This window comes from Polyodon spathula, chromosome 6, assembly GCF_017654505.1.
Source record: "Polyodon spathula isolate WHYD16114869_AA chromosome 6, ASM1765450v1, whole genome shotgun sequence".
Lineage (NCBI taxonomy): Eukaryota > Metazoa > Chordata > Actinopteri > Acipenseriformes > Polyodontidae > Polyodon > Polyodon spathula.
Genome location: NC_054539.1, coordinates 33565916 through 33588826, shown reverse-complemented (window position 1 = coordinate 33588826; position 22911 = coordinate 33565916). Strand labels below are relative to the sequence as shown.

The following is a 22911-nucleotide window of genomic DNA, read 5'->3' as shown; positions in this document are numbered from 1 at the left end:
AATTACATCTACAATTCTGTTGTTCTACCCCTAAACTTATAAAACATTTTTACTAAAATTTATAAGACTAAGCAAACCTGTTGATGGGTTTATTTGTGTTGGTTTGTTTTTAATTGTATTTACCTTTTTTGTTTAATGCCATACTTTAGAACAGGTTGAAGTAGCGGTAATGAATGTACTAGTGTTGGAACAATAATCGATAATTGATTTTTGCATCAATTTATTTTACTGAATTTTACATTTTTTACCAAATAGTCATATTATTCAGTGGCAGTGTGTAATTCTTTGCGATGCGATTTTACAGGAGCGGCTCGCAAAGTTTAAGCATGTTTAAAATTTTGCAATGCAATTCCCTTGTATTATATCCATTCGCAAGTTTTAAAGTTATCAACCAATGAGTTCACTGCATTAGGTCATATGACTGGGGATGTATTCTCTCTCTCAAAAAAAAAAAAAAAAAAAAAAAGTTTGTGAATATTCTTGCCTCATCTGATGAACTCCACACAGTGAACTCCCGGTCTCCATTTTGCTTGGTCAGGTGGAACAAACTGATCTCTTACCCAGATTCATTGTTCAGCACCCTGACACCTTGGTGTGAAGGGTGCTATGTAAAATGAAAGATTATTATTATTATTATTATTATTATTATTATTATTATTATTATTATCATTATTTTTACCTAGAGGTCATTGATGTAATCCTCTTCGGCCCCATGCGTGTGTCACTTCCTCCATGAAAGCCAAAGTCATAACCAATCACTGTGCAAATTTCTCCTGCGTTTACTTGGGTTCAGCGGCATACTACTGCTTCAATGGTAGTATAGGTGCTAGTGTTTTTCGTTTGTTTGTTTTACCAAGGTGTTAAATATACAGTGGTTTGAAGAAGTATTCACCCTCTACCAATAATGTCACATTTTGTTGAATTACAAATAATGTATGCACAGTTTTTCAGTCTTGAATAAAGTTCTTACTGCGCCTTAAAAACGAAGTCCAAACAAATGAAACCAGGTGCGTAGAGCACCAATTACATACAGTAGCAGAAGTCAAAAAGGATCCGCACACTGATCAGGAGAGTGGTAACAAGGAAACCACTACACAATCAAAGAAAAAACATTATTTCATTTAACCAAAGAACAAGCAAATTAAGTGCTCAATACAAGTGCAAGCGTTTCGGTCATTTGACCATCTTCAGAGCTTTTTTTTTTTTTGGTTTTTATTCAAAGCTGTAGAGGTTAAACTGAACACTGTTATATGAGGAGGAGGTTAAATGTCAGCAAAACTTGCAAAGAAAATGTACAAAATGAAATGTACTGGTTGCATAAGTATTCAGCCCCTTGTCAGTACTTGGTAGAAGCACCTTTTGCAGCAGTTACTACTATGAGCCTTTTTGGATAGGTCTCTACTAACTTTGCACAGTAGGATGGTGAGATGTTTGCCCATTCTTCACGGGAAAGTACTGATACGTTTGTTGGGGATCGTCGATGTACTGCAATCTTCAAGTCTCGCCATAAATTTGATTGGATTCAAGTCAGGACTTTGACTGGGCCACTCAAGAATATTAATTCTCTTCTTGTTCAACCACTACAGTGTGGCTTTGGCTTTGTGCTTCAGGTCACTGTCCTGCTGAAATGTGAATTTCCTCCCCAGTTTCAGAGTCTTGGCTGACTCAAACAGGTTTCCTCAAGAATTCGCCTAACCTGACAAGCTTTGCAGTCCCTGCTGAAATGTCTGCAGTGTCATCTACATGCTTTTTTGCAAACTCCATACGTGCTTTTGAGATGAAGCTTCTTTCTTGCCACCCATCCATACGGGCCAGCTTTGTGTAGGGACTCACTTATTGTTGATGTGTGAACACTGACTCCCATCTCAGACTCAGAACTTTGCAGATCTCTCAAGGTCATTGTTGGCTTCAGAGTGACATCCCGAACCAGTTTCCTGCTTGCCCGGCTGCTCAGTTTGGGAGGGCGACTTGATCTGGATAGTGTTTGGGTGGTATGATGCATCTTCCACTTCTTAATGATGGACTTGACTGTTCTGAGAACGATAATCAGCGCCTTTTGAAATTATCTTGTACCCTTCTCCTGCTCTGTGCCTTGGTCTTTGGTCTTCATGGTTGCTTTGTTGGATCACTGTGAGTTGCAGCTTGAAAGCATTATATACCTGAGGGAAATTATCTATAAGGTAAACCACTTTGAGTACACACAGGCTGAAACCATTTCACTAATTTTGTGACCTTTCAAACAAATTATTTGCACCTGAGCTGATACAGGGCTGCAGTAGTAAAGGGGTTGAATACTTATGCAACTGAGATTAACACTAGAACCGCCGGATTTTCAAACTACCTAGAACCGCCATGCGGGTCACTTTGACACATACATTTTTTAACTCCTTTGTTATGAAAATGAAAGACATATTGTTTGATACAACTGAAAAGTTATATTCATGAACATCACACCTAACATTTGCATCACAGAAACACCATATTTAAATGGAAGATTAAACATAAAATGCTTTATTTTTATAATGAGTGCATATACACCACGTCTACAAAGTGAAAAAATATAATAAAGTAATGGATATGTACATACACTTGTGTGCAGGTGTAAATGGGTATATGTACACACAAAACTAGAAAACCAAAAAAATACTTATATAAAATAAGTTTCATATTAGGCACAAGTTATTATCCTACCTGTCTTTTCAGTTTGTTTTATGCATCTGAGTGCAGCTTTCCGTATTCCAATCAAAATAACTACTTTCAAGATCAAATATTTCCTTCTCATATATTGCCAGTTGTATTTGTGGAACAAAAGGAAGGATCATTGTCTCCCAGGTACATTGAAAAATGAGCAACTAAGCTTTCACTGAGTTGGCATTTTGACAAATCAACTATTAAAAAAAAAAAAAAAAAAAAAAAAAAGCACGTTTGCTAGGAGGTGGCGTGTCTTGTTTATTGCATTCACAAAAATAGAATATCTTACGTTATATAAAAAAAAAAAATGTATTGTCATATTGACCCGTGTGGCAGTTCTAGGTAGAACTGTTTTATTATTTTTGCCATTCTGGCTATCAGACGCCGTCAGGATATTTAATTTGTATATTTAATTCATATAAACGGACATACACATACGACTTACAATGGAAGAGTAATGAACATTTTAAATGCAATATCGGTCACAATGACCCGCATGGCGGTTCTAGTGTTAATCTGTTTTAGACTGTAAATCTTACTTATTTATATTCTGTATGCATTTTTAAAATTTATCAATGTGGAATAGTTTGTGTAGATTCTACATGTAAAGTCTAATTTGAAAGCATTGTGGTTAGGGTTAGTACACTCAGGTGCCAATAAAATGTGAAAACTTTGTAGAAGGGTGAATACTTATGCAAACCACTCTGTGTGTATATATGTGTGTGTGATACATGTATATGTTTGTGTAATACGTGTATATGTTTGTGTCTATATATATATATATATATATATATATATATGCGCATATGTATATGTGTATTTTTACCCCGGTTTTCTCCCCAATTTAGTGTGCCCAATTATTATCTGTATCCTCGGCACCCCCCAACCCCCCCTGGTTACGCACATAGTTTTTACAAAAGATTCAATCTGCTCTCGTCTTTTCAGAAGGGGTCCATTCCAGGTATCTGTAATAGTAAAAACTCAATACAAATGAGAGTCTAGTAATACTCATCTGGACCTGCCAATACCAGCTCGATGGGGTAGTGACCCAAGTATAGACAAAGTACATTCACAAGGTATAGACAAACTCATCACATGTAAATGTCTCAAAACAGTGGTTTTTGGATTTTTTTAATTATTTTTTTTATTTCTGAAAACAATAGGATAGCGAGTTGTGTGCAGAACAGACTTGATGCTACAGTAAATCCAACGAAGAACTGCAAGTAGAATATTCTGATGCTTAAAGTTGAAGCCTAAATTATTATTATTATTATTATTATTATTATTATTATTATTATTATTTATTATTATTCTTCATGGTTTAGAGTACACAATGTAGTCTATACAGTTACCAGACTAACATTCACACTAAGTAATGCTTTGTGGTTGGTTTCAGGCTGACAAAACTGTAATAAATATAGGGGTATTTATTATTTGTAAGAAAATAGTATTAACCAGGAAAATTATTGTTTAAATGCAGCATCGATGCGTGGATAGTTACAAAACTGTGCTCCGTCTCTGTCTCTTTGGCAGCTTGGCATCACCTTGGGTCCTCTTCCGTAGCTCATTTGATCAAATACTTGAATGTAAACAGTTTCCCTGAAAAGCAGCTACAGCAGCAATGACAACAATGTCCCTAACTTCCAAGGAGTTCTTTGCTCTCTAAACATTAAGTGGGAATTACCTTTTGTAATTTTTGTTTATCTTGCTCTGTTTGTCTTAATCTGCATTTGTTGCGGGTGTATCGGGGCGGCATTTTGATGCTGGATTTGATTACTGATCTGTCTTGTTTAGTAACAAATTCAAGTTTGACTGAATTGTGTAACCAGATATTTTCATGACCTCTTTGTTTTTGATTAAATGAACAATTTAAGTTGGGCTGCATTTTTAAGCAGTGTACGCTTAAAATAAGAATTTAACTAACGTTGTAGTTGACATTGCGTAGTCTACATTTCCTTTCTATTACAGTACAGGTCGAAGTTATAATACGCAATGTTTGACAGCAAGTGGCTATAAAGAATGTCACATATATTTTTTCTACAGAAGTGTTTTTACTAGTACAAATGCAAAGTGTTACTTTTGTGTGACTGTTGTAAATTAAATGTATAATTTCTGACAAGCACTCAATATAATACTACGTGATTCTTTGTATTGATTTTCTGAAGTAAATGCAACAATTAAACAATACCTGTTTGTTTTTGTCATAAATACAAGTAAACACTATCTGTTATTTGTTTAATATGTATAATTATAAAACAGTTTGAATATGTCTTGTTCTAGTAGTTTACCTGCAGTGTCTATTTATTATCGGTATGCTATCAGTATTGGTAGATAATCATTGCATTAGGGGTGCAACAATAAGATTTTCTTGGCCGATACTGATAGTCGATGGTTGTGTGTGTGTGTATATATTATATGGCAGTCCTTGCACTTACGACACAATTGGTTCCTGGAAGTTGCGTTGTAAGTTGAAGCGTCATAAGTCAAAGTATAAATATAAATTGGGGTTACATTTCTGACTTTTTGGCCAGATAATACAGTTTTACAAAAATGACCCGTTATATTGTACTCATGAAAATATTTATTTAAATCTTTACCCTCAGCCCGGTGGTTACGTTCATATGACTCAGACACCTACCTGGCTTGTTTAAAAGTACAGACTAGGGGCTTTCTGATGACGTATTCAGTGTGTGTATGCGGTACTCCTAGCAGGAAATACGATCGCCTGAAGTTAAGCCCCTCGTCATGTGACAGAGTTCACAGCTTAGGTTTCGTTTTGAGTCCATTGCTCTTATCAGTCATTGTTAAGGGCAAATAAATTCTTAAAAAAAAATAAATAAATAAAATAAAAAGTTACATGCATAAAACAAAACACTAGACTAAGTCAGGGCGACCACAGCAGGTACTGTGGTTTGGACACTGAGCATGTGCACATGACGCATTGCTCAGGTCTCGCTGTGTCGTAAATGCCGTATCGATGTCATAGTCTCGAAGCAGGGTAATAATGTTAAAGAGTTGTAAGTGCTGTGCATCATAAATTGAAGTGTCGTAAGTCGAGGATCGCCTGTGTGTGTGTGTGTGTGTATCTATGTATGTGTATACAATTTACTCGAATCTTGTATCACTCGATTTTCAAGGTGTTGATTGTGCTTCAGATACCACAAGTACAGAGAAACATCATCTGCAATTGGCAAATCCAGGACTGGAAGACCCAAAAAGCTGCCTAACAAGAATGAGCAATACTTGAAGATATTATCCTTAAGGAATAGAATGGAAAGGTATATGGAATAGAATGGAAAGGTATATGTATATGGATTGGAAAAATAACCTTTAGAATACATTGTTTGTAGGTGATATTTTTGGGGTTTGAAAGTCTCTTTGCCAATTTCATAAAATGGCAAATTAAATACTCGGTAATATTAAGGTGGACCTATGATGGACATAAAAGAAATATAATTTTAGTGGTAAAACTTGAAGGTTCAAATGAGACTAACCTCTTCTGTAAACCTACTGACATGCACCATTATTTACACATGTCCTCTGCACATCCAATACACACTAAAAGGACAGTCCGAAAAGGTCTAGGAATAAGAATATGCTCTAAAGAAGGTGACACTGTAAAACAAAGAAATGTGTTAAAAACAAATCTTAGATGTTATAAATAAATAATTATAGAGACAGTTAAGAAAAGTAGATAAACTAGAAAGAGGTGATCTACTAGATTATAAAAACAAAGCTAAAAAGGTCAAGAGAGTCCCATTAGTAATGACTTACTCTAAACTTTTGCCCAATGTTTCTAAGTTTGGAAACGCGGATTCTACATAATTCAGAAAAATTAAAACGTATTTAAGGCCCCATTTGTAGCATTCAATTGACAGAGTAGGTTCTACAAATATTTGCAGTTGTACAAGTAGTGTGTAAATACATGGACAAAAGTAAAAATAGAATTAAACATAAGAACAAACATAACTAAAAACAAGATGACATTTTTTTTTGTTACAATACCTTGTCGGACACTTTAAACTAATACATTTTTACAATCTCTCTGACCTTGTTGAAATATACTGGAACAACTTTATATAAAAGAATTCACCTTTCATTAATTAGAATTAGAAAAAAAAATTAAACTTCACCAGTCAAGGGCATGAGTTTGTAATATTAGAACAGCTAAAATTAGACAATGTGACATATAGAAGAATAACAGAAAGTAAATGGACTGAACACTTATACCAGCTGGACTCAACAGAAAAAATGAACTAATTAATTACAATAAATATATCACATACAAATAAACAAAATGCATTTAGAAGTTGTGCATGCTGATGCACTGGGGAGGCCAAATTAATATAAATATATTAATATGGATTTAAATATAGAAGTAGAAATTTTCGATTTGGATTTAGGTTGGGGCTCTGACTGGGCCACTCAAGGACATTTACCTTTGTTCCTTAGCCACTCCAGTGTAGCTATGGCTGTGTGCTTTGGATCATTGTCATGCTGAAAGGTGAACTTCTGTCCCAGTTTCAGCTTTCTTATAGATGGCAGCAGGTTTTCCTCAAGGGCTTCTCTGTACTTTGCTCCATTCATTTTCCATTCTATCTTGACAAATGCCCCAGTCCCTGCCAATGAGAAACATCCCCATAACATGATGCTGCCACCACCATGCTTCACAGTAGGGATGGTGTTCTTTGGGTGATGCGCTGTGTTGGGTTTGCGCCAAACATAACGCTTTGAATTTAGGCCAAAAAGTTCCATTTTAGTTTAGTCTACAAAAACTTTTTGCCACATGGCTACAGAATCTCAAAGTGTTATTTGCATACTTCAAACGGGACCCAAGGTCGGCTTTCTTGAGTAATGGCTTCCTTCTTACCACCCTACCATACAGGCCAGATTTGTGGAGTGCTTTGGATATTGTTGTCACACGTACAGTTTGACCAGTCTTGGCCATAAAAACCTGTAGCTCTTGCAAAGTTGCCATTTGCCTCTTAATAGCCTCTCTGATCAGTCTCCTTCTTGCTCGGTCATTCAGTTTGGAGGGACAGCCTGATCTAGGCAGGGCCTCGTGGTACAGTACACCTTCCACTTCTTAATAACCGTCTTGACCGTGCTGCAAGGGATATTCAAGGCCTTTGATGCTCATGGTTGAGTCTTTGTTTTGAAATGCACTACCCAGCAGAGGGAACCCTCAGGAACTGCTGAATTTAACCTGAAATCTTGTGAATTACTATAATTTAAAACAGGTGGAGGCCACTTGGTGTGCGATTTTGGAAGGTGATTGGTTACACCTGAGCTAATTTAGGATTGCTATTACAAGAGGCGTGGACGCTTATCCAACCAAGCTATTTCGGTTTTGATTTATAATTTATTTTCTACAAATTTCTAAAAAAAAAAAAAATTTTCACTTGAAAGTTGTGGGGTAGGATGTGTAGGTAAATAAAAAAAAAAAAACCTTTGAATGCATTTTAATGCCAGGCTATAAGGCAACAAAAGGTGAAAATTTTGAAAGGGGGTATAGACTTTCTATAGGCTGTATGTGTGCAATGTTAATACAGCAAAACAAACATTGAATTGACAGTAGAACTGGCAGAAGGCACAGGTGTCGTTGCCCATCCGTCAACAGTCTAAAGCACCTTTGACCATTGTTCTATCGTCCAATTTGTGTTCTTGTACATCTTTTAGGCTTGTTCCCTTTATTAACAGAGATATTCTTACTGCAACACATCCCTTAAGTGCTGATTTCAAGAGTGACCTTCATACTGTTGATTTGATTGACAATGAAGCCAGTGCCTTCTGGCAGTTCTTTTGTCAATTCAACGCTTGCCTTATTTCTATTCCTTAAGGATAATATCTTCAGGTATTGCTCATTCTTGTTAGACAGCTTTTCGGGTGTTCCAGTCTGGGTTTTTCAATTATAGATGATGTTTCTCTGTACTTGTTGATTATGCTTCGGATACCACACCTTGAAAATCGAGTGGTGCGAGCTTTCTCACTCAATGTTTTTCCTACTTTATGCAAATCAAGGTTGTTAAAATAGTAGAAAACACTAGTAGAGGCATTGAGTAAATTGTTGATGCTCATAATGCATCAGAGTAGAAAAATGCAACATATAAAGCAGTGTGCATGTGTGTATATATAGATAATAATTAGGACCCCAACCTGAAATAAGCAACCATCTATATCAGGTTGGGATTACATCTGTCTTGGGAGCTTTGCATTGGATACCTTTTGAAATATTGGGTTATTTTTAAGCTGCTTCTGTTGACCAAGGCTGTCCAGGGAACTGGCCCTAAATATTTATTGGACTTTCTGCATCCCTAGGCATCAGCTGAGCTCTTCAAGCTCAGAGCTGCTGGCTGTTCCCTTCACCAGGTGTGTCACCCTGGGAGGTCTGAATTTCTCCACTAGTGCTCCTCTTTGGAACTAGTTGCGAGAGGCTCTCATTCCCATGAGCACTGCTAAAGACACTTTTTTTTTTCTTAGCTTTTGGTAATAGGAAGATGTACATGTTAATTTCCCATGTAAAGGCATTGTCATGAAAGGTGCTATATAAAAACATTGATTTGAAATACTGTAACCTGGCCAAAACAATAGAAAATACAATACGCTAGTTTGAAATATGCTTGTAGTAGCCACAAATGTGTCAAACTATGCAGCAATGCAGGCTAACTTATTGATTTCAATTGTTAACCTATATTCTACAGATAACTGGCAATGTTCTCTCTATAATGAACTCCTAAGCTGTTTTACAAAAGTAAAGTGAAAATATGACTTGAAGAAAATAGATATGACAAAACAAACTATTGTGCAGTAATTAAAATATGTATTCACACTAGGGGTTTATATAGACAGTTTTGCATTGTTAATACGTTTTTAGCTGTTCTACCAGATTTGTTTGTCTGTGAATGTACATCATTCATTCCCTGGTCTTGATAACAAGTAAATTTATTAAATCTTATAACAATTAATATCAAAACTGTACCTATTTGCAATCTTTTACATATTAATTGTCGCATGATTTCCGATATTACTTGGGGTGAAGGGAGGTGGCAATGTTTGTATTTTTGGATAAATGTTAGCATTTTTGCATGTGTGGTGATATTTTGTGATGCAGGCTAACTTTTATTGATTTTAAATTGTTAACCTATATTCTACAGAGAACTGGTAATGTTTTTATAATGAACTTCTAAGCTGTTTTACAAAAGTAAAATTTCTAGCAGTCCCTTATTTCTTTCCCTGAGCAAGCTTACCTCTCCTGTTTAAAGCTATTTAAAGGTGACTAATGGTCGTATTGAAGGTGAGGTAGTGTGCGGTTCTTGCAAAGAGTATGATCACTCCAGAGTAGACTCAATATATGTACATGGGGCTATTACCACTTATTGTGCTATCCTGAGTGAGGATAATAGAGAGGAATATAGGGGCTGCATTAGCAGAAACTTTCACAAGCCCCCAAAAAACAGCTTGCCCTGTACATTTAAAAGCATATAACATTTAAGGATAATTTGATCCATATAGTGTAAATGCTTTATTCCGTTTGTATGCCTGTTTTCTTTCCAAACATTCCATGGCACAACAGAGAAAGACTCAGTTACAAAATGTTAAGTGATCCTTCCTGAAGTCTGTATTTCAGCAACCTGGCAGGCACATCCAGAATAACCAAAGGTGGCCTCTGTACTATTACCCTGTCCAGGTTTGCAGAAGCAGTCAGAGAAACTAGGTCAAGACAAACTGGGCCATACACTGGATACCACTGTAGTTTTGGTTGTGCTTTATCTTTCTAGCAATGTGCTGTATGTTAAAGTAGTTATTTCTTATAATTATTAATGCACAAGATACTTGTTTTGTTGAGCATATTTTATGTATAAGTATAAAATTCAGGCTTCAAAAACCTTTTAATGTAGATACCATTAGGCATACATGCATTTATGCATAGCAAAATTTATGTTTTTTAATACCTAATTTTTTATTCTTTCATTTTTCTAGGAAACAATTCCCTTGTTATACCCAGCAGATCTTGACAGAACACTGTAATGAGGTATGGTTCTGCAAGTTCTCCAATGATGGCACTAAACTAGCAACAGGATCAAAAGATACCACTGTTATTATATGGCAGGTCGACACGGTAAGTTGAGACCAGAATGGTTTAATAGTTCTGTAATTTTCCCACTGTTACTTGGGTTATGAGTGTTACTGCATATACAGTATATTTCCTAAAAAAAAACAAAGTAATAATTAATATAAAAACAAAATTATGATCCCCCCCCCCCCCCCCCCCCCCCCACCCCCGAAGGCTTTGTTTCAGGTAACTGCTATAACAAAAAATAAACTGAAAATTCTGCGACATTTATATATTTGTCAACCTTAATTGTCATCTAAATAGTAAACCTGTTAGTGTTACCCTCTGCTTATAATCTTCACATTAAAATATAAGGGGAGTGTATGGTTCAACTTCCTAGTCCAGGGGTGTAGTCCTGTGGGAGCACCAAGTCCTCACTTCATGGGCAGGGGGGAGTGCAGACCCCATACTACTTAAGTAGATTACTATTTTTGAATTCAGTGGATATATAATGCAGACATATTAAATGAAATCTTTCTTGGATTTCACTTAAATTTAATGTAAAGCAAGCCAAGACACGGTATGTGTATTGTTCAGCATTTCCAGTTTATTATGAATTTTGTAGCTGAGCATTGGTTTTTACTGATTTTTTTGTCTGTCTGGTACTGTTTTCTAGGAAGTACACAATATTTTAATTAAAATGTTGTTTTATTTGGACTCTGACATTGTAATAAGTATCCCAACAGCAGATCAAATAACGTTCAAATGTTGCACTTAGGTTGTCAGTTCACAAACACATCACCTGATTTTTGTTGGCCAGTCAAAGTCTGGTTATTGTGCCAGTTGCTGGGCTTAGTAACTACTTACTTGATCAAAAAAAAATATGTAAATACTTGCACGAAAATATAAAATTTAGTGGATAAAGTGTGGGACAGTATAAAATTTGCGCTGTATGATAACTATTAAAAAAAATACCGTGGTAACCTTAATATCACTGCATAAGTACATCATGCAAGTTATAAAATAAAGACTGTAAATCACTGAAATTACTGTAATTCACAAAAATAAAACCAACAAAACACACTTCCTTTCATGGAAAGATTTAAACATTTGGTATTTAGTATTTTACTATGCCAAATAACTTGATACGTTTTCTTTTTTCTATAAAGACAATCAGAATTAAAATGACGTGGTGCTGTAGTTTTGTTAAAACATTAGCGTGTAAAAATGAAATTAAATAAAGTACTTTGTTAGCTGATGGTAAATAGAATTGGAAAGTTGTCTGTCTTACTGCTTAAAACACAAACATGTACCATAGGTTATTATTTAAGAGCAGAGATGAGTTGTTTATTTTGGTTAAATAAATACAGTAATAATTATAAGATCCATAAGTACAGATAATTATGGAAATTCCATTTACCATGATAGCAGCTTTGAATCTTTTCTTAAATATCCAGTAGGGTTTATATTAACCAATTCCATGTCTTTTGAAACAAAATGATGTATGAATTAGACTGAGTCCAGGGTATTTGAAAAAGTAAGTGAACCCCTGGTTTTATCAGCTTTGAAATGTTACTGCGGGAGGCTGGCTGCGGCTTTGCATCGTCCCCAAAGGGACAATGCAAAGATCACAAGTGACCTGCTAATCATAATGCAAATAACCACTAAAACTACTGCTGCCACCTTGTTAGCGGAGTCGAACGACATTTTATCATTATACAATAGTCGTGAACAGCCTTGTCCACGCTATATTAAATAAATAAATACATTATTTAAAAAATGTACAAAATCTGTGATAAGTGATGTATGATTTTACAATAAAGTTAATGTTAGTCAATTACATTAAACTGACTGTTTAATAATCCAGACAAATGTAAATATAGCATGTTGAAAATGTGGGCTGTGCTGCAAGGTTTGGAGAAGGCGTTTTTCTAAAAGCTGCATGTAACATCAGAAAGACAGCAGCCAAGAGCAGCAAGTAACGGTGCAATTGAAACGTGCATTCTGTGTTGCTGACCGTTTCATTCAAAACCATTATCAAAATACATTATCAGTTACAAAAACATCTTCCTCAGACACTTTGCTAAGGCTGCAAGTACCATCACTTGATTTAGAAGAAGTGTGTTTGCAGTTGAAAAATGCGTTAACCATTGTATAAGAATTACGATAATTGCGGTGCAGAATAAAAGGAACGGTATTAATACCGTGATGTACCTAAACCGCGGTAAACCGAAAAGCTGATATACTGAGCCATTCCTATTGTACATGTGTATACTAAGATTTTTTTTAATCGTTATTTTAATATATACTTGGGAAATGTTTTTCAAGATAAAAACCAAAAATTCGTAACCCTAAATATGTATCATTTCCATTCGACTTTAATGTAAGTGGATTATGTAACATTACCCATCATTCTAGCCAGCAAACACAGCACCCATACGCCAGTGGGATAGTTCTGTTTGATCCTGGAGCAAAGTATATCAAGGGCGAGAGGGGGTGGGGGCATGTTGAATCACTCAGCTTTACATTTTTGCTTGAAAGCTATTTATGAATAGAAGAAATTCTTGTGTGTGATTTTATTATAAGTTACTACTCAGGTGAATGGTGTCTCTAATATTTGACGCTTTATAAATATGAAGTCTTTATCATTAACTGAAAGGTAAAAGCTGTACTAACCTTGTGTATACTGCTGCTTTAGAATAATTAGGGTTTTTTTGTGTTTTACCATGACCTTTTATACTCTCTTTTTTAAGAATTCAACTGGTACCTGTTAAGCCACTTGTGCATCTCAATCACAACTAAGAAACATGCTAATAGTAAAATTTATTTAACAGGTTTTTCTATGAAACAACCAAATGGGCTTTTTAAATTGTATGTTTTTTACTTGTTCATTTAAAAGTAGAGGCGACTCATCTTTATTAATGTAAATACAGTTGCACATAGTAATTGTAATAAAGCATGTCCAGCATAAAATACTTTAATAAAGATTATTCGCTCATTAATGTTGCAGTCTTGTTTGTATGTTCTGCTTGTAAATGAACAATTAAGTCTTGGCCAATTTTTATTTAAAAGACGATTTAGTTGTTTCAAAGCATAAACCTGTAAATTAAATTAAATCAATTTTGCTATTAATACATTTCTCGGTTATATTTGACACATGAATGGCTCAAGAGGGATCAACTAATTTTTTTAAAGGAGAGTAGAAAAGTCGGAGTAAAAGTACCGAGAACCAGAAACCTTAAGATTAAGATACCTCAAGCAATGATAGTCTGTATTACTAAATGAATATGGTACTGCTGGGGGGGTGGTGGTTTATGGGGAAATTGTGGCAACCTCCCACACTGCTACATTTTAACACTTCACCCCTGCTCCTAATGTCACTTATCTCTTAATATTATTTTGGTAAATAAAACCATAAAATTTAAAAATAATGACATACAAGTAAATTACTGAACTCTGTACAAACAAATGTAAGGCTATCTGTATGATTTCCCCTGTGTATGCGTCTAACTGCTAATAACATGTTTGTATAGAACAACATAAAAACTAAATAATCCTGTTTTTGTTTTATAAAAAGCATATAATCAAATTCTGTCTTTTTGGTATTGCATTTTGTTATGTGCAAATTGCCAGTTACTTTATAAAACAGTTTTGATATTGGATATCAATGTTATTGTCAGCAGATTTCTAATATGCTAGATTTCTGTTGCAGGAAACTCACCAGCTGAAACTGCTGAAGACTTTAGAAGGCCATGCTTATGGTGTGTCATACCTGGCCTGGAGTCCTGACGATAATTACCTTATAGCCTGCGGTCCAGATGACTGCTCTGAACTGTGGCTTTGGAATGTACAGGTGTGTATATGTATGAAACAAACCATTTTAAAGTGGGTTTTAACTCAACATAGTTATTGTCTATAGCTGGAAATCCAGATAGTTTGAAGCACTGCAAGTAGAAACATAGCTGGGAGAGTAATTTTAAAAAATCACAAACAATGAGGTCATGTAATATATATATGTGTGTGTGTGTGTGTGTTTATATATATATATATATATATATATATATATATATATATATATATATATATATATATATATATATATATATATAGACATTATAACTGTAGGTGTTAATGTTAGTGAATGAGTCTGATTTCAGAAAAATAAGCTAATGCTGGTTTCAGTCTTTAGTAGTGCTGTGAAACTAAGGCTGATTTTGCCTAGACTGAAAGGGGGTTATTAAACAAGACCATTTGTTTTGACTTAGTTCCTTTTTAAGAAATATTCCAAATGATACACATTTATAAAATGTATTTTTACTTAGTGAAAATGTTGGTAGATATAAAGAATATGCCTGTTATCTGTAAAGCTAACCCTTTATTCTTCCATTTCATTAGACCGGGGAGCTGCGGACAAAAATGAGTCAGTCTCATGAAGACAGTTTAACAAGTGTGGCATGGAACCCTGATGGAAAGCGTTTTGTCACTGGAGGACAAAGAGGACAGTTTTATCAATGTGTAAGTTCTGTGATTTGTTTCCCTTTCAAGTGTGACATGTAACCATTACCGATTTTGTATATGTGACTAACTATGCATCTTTATTTTTATGTGCAATTATATTTGTAAATGTGTAAATTTTATAAAAACTGAGTAGGAATTTGTATAACCCCTTTCTCAATACAGTTAAGTGGAAATTATATTTTTTTTCTAGAATTATTTTCATGTAAATTGTTGCTTTTAATAAAGATTCTGTCAACATTTTTTAACAGTTTTACAATGTTATGGTAACCAATTTAAAACAAAACAGCGATATACAGGGTGTTCAGCAATTAAAGTTCCCAGATAGAAAATACCTGCTGGCAGTGTGAACACTCCCTTTAATTTCAGAAATTCGCGTATGCACAGTAAAGGCGATATCTACTTTTTTTTTTTTTTATGATCTACCAATTTCCCATGACACCGGTACCAGTCAGTACCAGAGCCTTTTAATGGTGACATGATCAGTACCAGAGCCCGTACCGGTCGATCCCAGAGCCGGTACCAATAACCTGGTCAGTACCAAACTAGGTAATAGTCACTTTTATTGGTGCAAAGGTCAGTACTAGTCATCTGGCTCAAACCAGAATTGGTACCAATAAACCGATTTGACCAGTGCTACATTTTTCAACACCAGTCAGCGTTGCTGTCTGCTTGTGTACATACATTGTACAGCTGAACTGATTTTTTCAACTTTGCACCATGCCTGGGTTTCACCCTTGTGCAGCTTGCAAGAGAAACATTCCGGCAGTGGATAAGCACAACAAGTACATAAACTGCCTGGAAAGGGAGCAGTTGCCTGACACCTTGTCCCTGGCTGCATCTGAGGACTTGGACAGGAAAATTAATTCTTGATAGGGTTCCCACTGCTATACGCCAGTGTTCACCCCCCACCGGTTTTCCGAGTTGCAATCATCCTGGGCACATCCGTTGACTGCTCCTGCTGTCTCAGATCTTTGGACAGTCTATATAGGGTACACGACGCAGATAAACTGGGCCTTGGCCAGTTTCCGTCTGCTGAGGCTTTCATAGTCTCTGATGCAAATGCCCAGTCTGGTTGTGCTGCAAGGGAGACGCATATTGATCCACCCTGGGTGGCGGCCCCACAGTTCATAATGGCGACTTCACCCGAAGGCTGAGAACTTCATCTGGGAGAAGTATGGGTGCAAGAAAATAGAGGTCTTTGTGACCTAAGAGTCCACGCATTGTCCCCATTGATATTCCCTAATGGAGAGTGGTCACCCACTTGGCATAGATGAACCGACCGACAGGTGGCCCAAGACTGCTGTATACTTTTCCAACATTGCCTCTGCTTCCACTGTGCATGGAGAAGATCAGGCAAGACTAGGCTCAAGTGCTGTTAGTAGCCCTGAAGTGGCCCAGGAGGACCTGGTTCTCCACACTGGCAGAGCTCCTGTGCGCAGCCGTGAGAGTTGCCATCCCTTCACAACCTGCTGACTCTGACCTGTTTTGATGAAGGGAAATCTTCCTCCACATTTAAGGTCTACCTGGCAGCTATATTGGTTTGCCATATTAAAACTGACTCCCTCTTCCCAGGAGCACACTTCCTGGTGGGACAAGTTTTGAAGGGTGCTCAGAGGTTAAAAGACTAGGGACCTTGTCCCTCGCTGGCAGCTCAATGTAGTGCTGAACACACTTACAAGACAGCCATTTGAGCCACTAAATTCAGCAGAACTGAAATACCTGTCCTTAGACAGTTTTCCTACTTGCTACTACCTCCGCCAAGCAGGTAGGTGAAATCCAAGTATTCTCAACAGCGAAAGCCTGTTTCTTTTTTTGCAGAGACCAGATCTAAAGTTACACTCTACACTAATCCTGCTTTTCTCCCTAAAAGCATTTCTGCTTTCATTAACAACCAGTCAGTTGGAGGCAATTGGAGGCCTTGTATCCACCTTCTAGTCTGACAAGGAGAGAAAGCTCCATATACTCTTACCAGTTAGGGCAATGGCGTATTATGTTGACCGCACCCAGAGCTGGCGGCAATCAAAGCAATTTTGTTTGTTTCCCATCTAAGTTACAAACAAGCCCTGTCTCAGCAGCATGTTTAGGTGGATTGCAGACACAGTCATATGATCTGGCCAATCTGCCCCATCGGAGAAGGTCACTAGTCACTCCATAAGAGGCCTTGCAATCTTTTGGACGTTATTCCAGGGCACAGCTGTCATAGACATTTACAACGCTGCAGTGTGGCCACGCCTCATACTTTTACCAGATTCTACCGACCTGATTTTTTGGGACCAGTGTTAAGGGCAGCCACTCCTTCAGCCTTTTAACAACTTTCATTGTTCCACTAAGTCCTGGGGTAGGTAGCTACACATTTTAGTTGGATTTCTGGTGTTTAAATGCTAAGGTTACTCGGGGCTCTCCCTCACTGTACTGTGGACCGTATGCTATGGACCCTCAATCGGTCCTCTGCCAGAAAGGTAGTTTATCTTCCTTTTTAGCACATCTGCTGGTCCTTCACTTGCAATGGTGCAATGCAATGGTGGTTCTCTGAAATACAATTGTAACCATTACCCTTAAAGGTCGCTGCGTTCCTTCCAACACAGTAGGTCTGTAAAGAAAATGGCGCTGATCCCCTAGCGACGGTCACTGATCTCTGCTGGGGGCCAGAGACAATGCCCGATGCAAGTGGGGCTCTTAAAAGAGCAGCTTGAGAGAAGTGCTCAGGTAATTTGAGCTATTAGAGATATATCCCATTTGGTAATGGTTACATTTCTTTTTCAGGGAACCAGGGTTATGATAACTTAACATTCTCTACTTTTTCAAGAACTAGTTTAAGGACATCTTGCATGCACCTATGTTGATTATGACTGTTAAATCCATAATTTAACCTCTACTTCCACTGAAGTTATTTAAGGGATATTGAACCATTGTTATTGCAAGAAAGTAATAGCAAGACTAATTCCTCGTTTCCACTTCCTGGGACAGCAGGCTTTGGCCGCCCATGGCTAACTGCCAAAATCAAAACGACGTTTCAGTGCTTTTTTCAAAATCTGTCCAACCTGGGAAATTCTTGCCATGCGTCAGAGGTCACTGAGGGATTGTGGGATGGTGTTAGTTTGTTTTATAGAAACCGGCGGAAACTGCGTTTTAAAATAAAGCAATGGAAGCTCAAATTGAGATGACGTTCATTGCTATTTGCATTGTGGCAGTACATACGATTTTTCTTTTAGCTTTGTTTTTGTGTTTTCTCTTAAAAACTGCTAAACGTAAAATAAGTCTGTTTCAGAACTCTTTTCAAAGTGTCTTATATTTTTCTGAACCCTGCTACATACTCTTTAATAACCTATGCAGCTACATTATTTATTAAATGTATTTATTTTTTATTTTTTAAATCTAACGTCGCTGTGTTTTTATATAGCAAGTTCCACATGTTTCATCATGGCCGTAATCAAATAGCTTAAACTCCTCTATGTGATGACGTACCCAACATCAAGTGATTAGTGTTCCGCGTTTCCGGTTTATTCCGAATTTTACCAAAAATTTACAAGATTTTTTTTTTTTTACTGGATGTCGGTTTTTACTGATTTATACCTGATTTTTGCCTATTTTTATATTTTGCCGATTTTTGCCAATGTTATCTCGTTACTATTGGAAGTACACAATAATTCAATTAAATGCTGTTTTTCTTTGTAATAAGCAGTCCTGTTCACAAACATTCACATGATTATGTTGGCGAATGAAAGCCTGATTATTGCAATTGCTGGGCATGGTAACTAGCTTGATCAAAAACTAAACTGAAATACTTACATGAAAATATAATATTTTTAGTGGATGAGGAATGGGGAGAAAACGTAAGTCAGTTTTTGAGTATTCAAAAGAAAACAAATATTTTGAAGTATACAAAAAGCAAAAATAGCAGAAGTGTGTCAGATGAGGCAGAGGATGCATAGCACTGCAAATACTAATGCATTGAGGTGCATGTTCACGCTGACAATAAAAACGTACTGAGAAATAAGCGACACATTAAACTAAATGAAGAAAGTGAACTGAGAGACAAACAATCCATTTATGCAGCTTTTACACACTCTTTAATAAAAAGAAAGCACAGAATGACATGTTAATGGGTTCGTCAGAGTGCTGTGCTTTGCTGGATAGCCACTGTTTATTGCAGAGGTATGTATCAGTGACTGTGCGACAGTACTGTCTGTCCATCAGCTAAAACAGTGCCTATCGCCGACAATCTTAATTATAAATATTTGACAGAAAAATTATGCTTTAGTTGGTAAATTTACATGGAATGCACTGATGGAAATGTCCAGTGTGATTTTTGATGCATTTTCTGATGGCTTGCATACCCAGTTCCATCAATTGTATTTTTGATTTCAAGGCGAATAAACCTGGCTTGTTTGGTGCTGATGTCATGTTCATATCTTCTGTAGTTACTGTTTCCGTCAGGACAGCGATTGCCGAAATGTTCGCAAAGTACCAGTTAACTTGGGAAAATGTGGCTTCGACTTGCATAAATTGTGCTTTATCAGACATGCCAGGGACATTAATAAGAACTAATAAGAAACCAGAGCTTCTACACATCATATTCTACATGTAAACTATAGACTGAGATTTTCTCCCCCTGATTTTTTACAGATGTTTCAATTAAAAAACATTTTTTAATCTTTTTTTTTTTTTTTTTTTAATCTCTATTTTAATATATTCAAAATAAACTCCCAAAAATTCCTGGAAGTTTTTTTTTTTTTTTTTTTTTTTTAAATAAAAACCGAAAAAGTGGAACACTAAGTATGACATGCAAACGAAGGCTCAGCTGCCTTGGGTGATCAATGGAAACACCTTGTTTAGTTGCTTAGTAGCGCCAGGCAGTGGAGACTGGGGATGATGCAGAATTTGCACATTAGCAAGTTATGTTACCACATAGTTAAATATGTGAATAATTATAACCAGTGGTTTTAAGCATGAAATACAAATTGAACACTAGAAAGATTTATGAATAAAGCTTTTAAGGTGTCGTTTAAACATCTAATCACCTTGGTGTATTCAAACTGAAAACATTGCAATAGAAAGTGTTCAAGTGCTAATGCAAATACTTTGCTATTTAATTATGGTTTTAGTGTTCAAATAGTGCTTGGAGTCGTGCAAAGCAAATACAGGTAAATGCTTTTGTTTTAGTTTTTCTGTTGTTTTGGCTTTATAGGATTTGGACGGCAACCTGCTGGACTCATGGGAGGGGGTGAGAGTTCAGTGTCTCTGGTGCTTAAGTGATGGCAAGACTGTTCTGGCCTCTGACACACACCAGCGAATACGGGGCTACAATTTCGAGGACCTTACCGATAGGAACATGTGAGTACTTAGTTCATCTTTTGTTATCCGCAACTGAATCGAGATTGTACACGCTTTTTTCAGAAACTACAGCTGATCTAAACAAAAAATTAAACCATCTTATTTTTCTTTAATTAAAAAAAACATTATACCCAAGTAAATCCTAAATAGGTTAATGGATGTCTATATTGACTTGTTTCTTTATTTTAGACCACTTGAAATGCTTGGTATACAAAAATTGCATAAGCAGCTGACATTTCCATGGGTGAAAGTTTAAATGACCTGTCCCAGTTCCATTCCTATGATTCATGTGGAAATGTGATAAATATTATTATATAATATATAATCATAATATATATTATATATTATGGTAAACGAAAACATTTTGCACATACTTGATTTGTTTAATCTCCCCCCCCCCCCCCCCCCCTTTCCTCTTGTTGAACTGTAACTTGATTGAGACCTTAGGCAACTAACCCATAGGGCACAGGGGAGACAACTATATATTTTGCCCCTGTAGATTTTGTGCTCCATGTATTCACACAGGGCTTGAACTTCAGCGCGGGATTGTGGGAATCGCACATTTTCCAAGTTGCTCCTGCATATCTGCAGCTTTCAGTGTGGGGAAAATCCCACAGAGATATTTGAAAAAAGCAAGCTACTGTATTTTTCACCCAATTTAGAATGCCTGAAACACTACAGTAATCTCTGAGGAAGTGGGTCTCAGTGATGAAAGCACTATGAGCCGCATTCTGACTAGTTCTGGTTAAATAAAATAATAATAAAAGTACATAAGAACATAAGAAAGTTTACAAACGAGATGAGGCCATTAGGCCCATCTTGCTCGTTTGGTTGTTGTAGCTTATTGATCCCAGGGTGTCAGCTTCAACAGCATTACTGGGGAGTTGATTCCAGACCCTCACGATTCTCTGTGTAAAAAAGTGCCTCCTATTTTCTGTTCTGAATGCCCCTTGTCTAATCTCCATTTGTGACCCCTGGTCCTTGTGTCTTTTTTCAGGTCGGAAAAGTCCCTTGGGTCGACATTGTCAGTACCATTTAGAATTTTGAATGCTTGAATTAGGTCGCTGCGTAGTCTTCTTTGTTCAAGACTGAACAGATTCAATTCTTTTAGCCTGTCTGCATATGACATACCTTTTAAACCTGTAATAATTCTGGTGGCTCTTCTTTCACTCTTTCTAGAGCAGCAATATCCTTTTTGTAGCGAGGTAACCAGAACTGAACACAATATTCAAGATGAGGTCTTACTAATGCATTGTACAGTTTTAACATTACTTCCCTTGTAATGTATCCAAGCATCTTGTTGGCCTTTTTTATAGCTTCCCCACATTTGTCTAGATGAAGACATTTCTGAGTCAACAAAAACTCCTAGGTCTTTTTCATAGATTCCTTCTTTAATTTCAGTATCTCCCGTATGATATTTATAATGCACATTTTTATTTTCTGCGTGCAGTACCTTACACTTTTCTCTATTAAATGTCATTTGTCATGTGTCTTCCCAGTTCTGAATCTTGTCTAGATCATTTTGAATGACCTTTGCTGCTGCAACAGTGTTTGCCACTCCTCTATTTTTGTGTTGTCTGCAAATTTAACAAGTTTGCTTACTATACCAGAATCTAAATCATTAATGTAGATTAGGAATAGCAGAGGACCTAATACTGATCCCTGTGGTACACCACTGGTTACCACACTCCATTCTGAGGTGTCTCCTCTAATCAGTACTTTCTGTTTTCTACATGTTAACCACTTCCTAATCCATGTACATGTGTTTCCTTGAATCTCTACTGCGTTCAGTTTGAGAATTCATCTTTTATGCTGGACTTTGTCAAAAGCTTTCTGGAAATTTAAATAAACCAAGTCATATGCTTTTCAATTATCCATTATCGATGTTGCATCCTCAAAAAAATCAAGCAGGTTAGTTAGATGCGATCTCCCTTACCTAAAACCATGTTGACTGTCTCCCAGGATACTATTGCCATATAGGTAATTTTCCATTTTGGATCTTATTATAGTTTCCATAAGTTTGCATATAATAGAAGTCAGGCTTACTGGTCTGTAGTTACGTGGTTCAGTTTGGTTTCCCTTTTTGTGGATCAGTATTACGTTTGCAATTTTCCAGTCTGTCGGTAAACCCGTGTCAAGAGACAGCTGCATGATCTTGGTTAGCAGTTTGTAAATAACTTCTGTCATTTCTTTGAGTACTATTGGGAGGGCATGTTGTCCGTATCCTCCTTTGTAAAAACTTGTGAAAAGTAATCATTGAATGTATTTCCTTTTTTTTTTCTTCTCTATGATTTTGCCATTTGTATCTCTTAGAC

At 36.5% G+C, this 22911-nt stretch overlaps 1 protein-coding gene across 6 annotated transcripts in view; it reads left to right on the top strand.

Annotated features, from left to right (window-relative positions):
• Positions 1-22911, top strand: part of LOC121317136 (WD repeat-containing protein 26) — a 104826-nt gene that overhangs the window by 53437 nt on the left and 28478 nt on the right. For all 6 annotated transcript variants that reach the window (XM_041252772.1, XM_041252771.1, XM_041252769.1 and 3 more), the window contains exons 7-10: positions 10672-10810; positions 14457-14597; positions 15140-15259; positions 20451-20596. In XM_041252772.1, coding sequence (XP_041108706.1) covers positions 10672-10810; positions 14457-14597; positions 15140-15259; positions 20451-20596 — 546 coding nt within the window. The remainder of the gene's footprint in view (positions 1-10671; positions 10811-14456; positions 14598-15139; positions 15260-20450; positions 20597-22911) is intronic.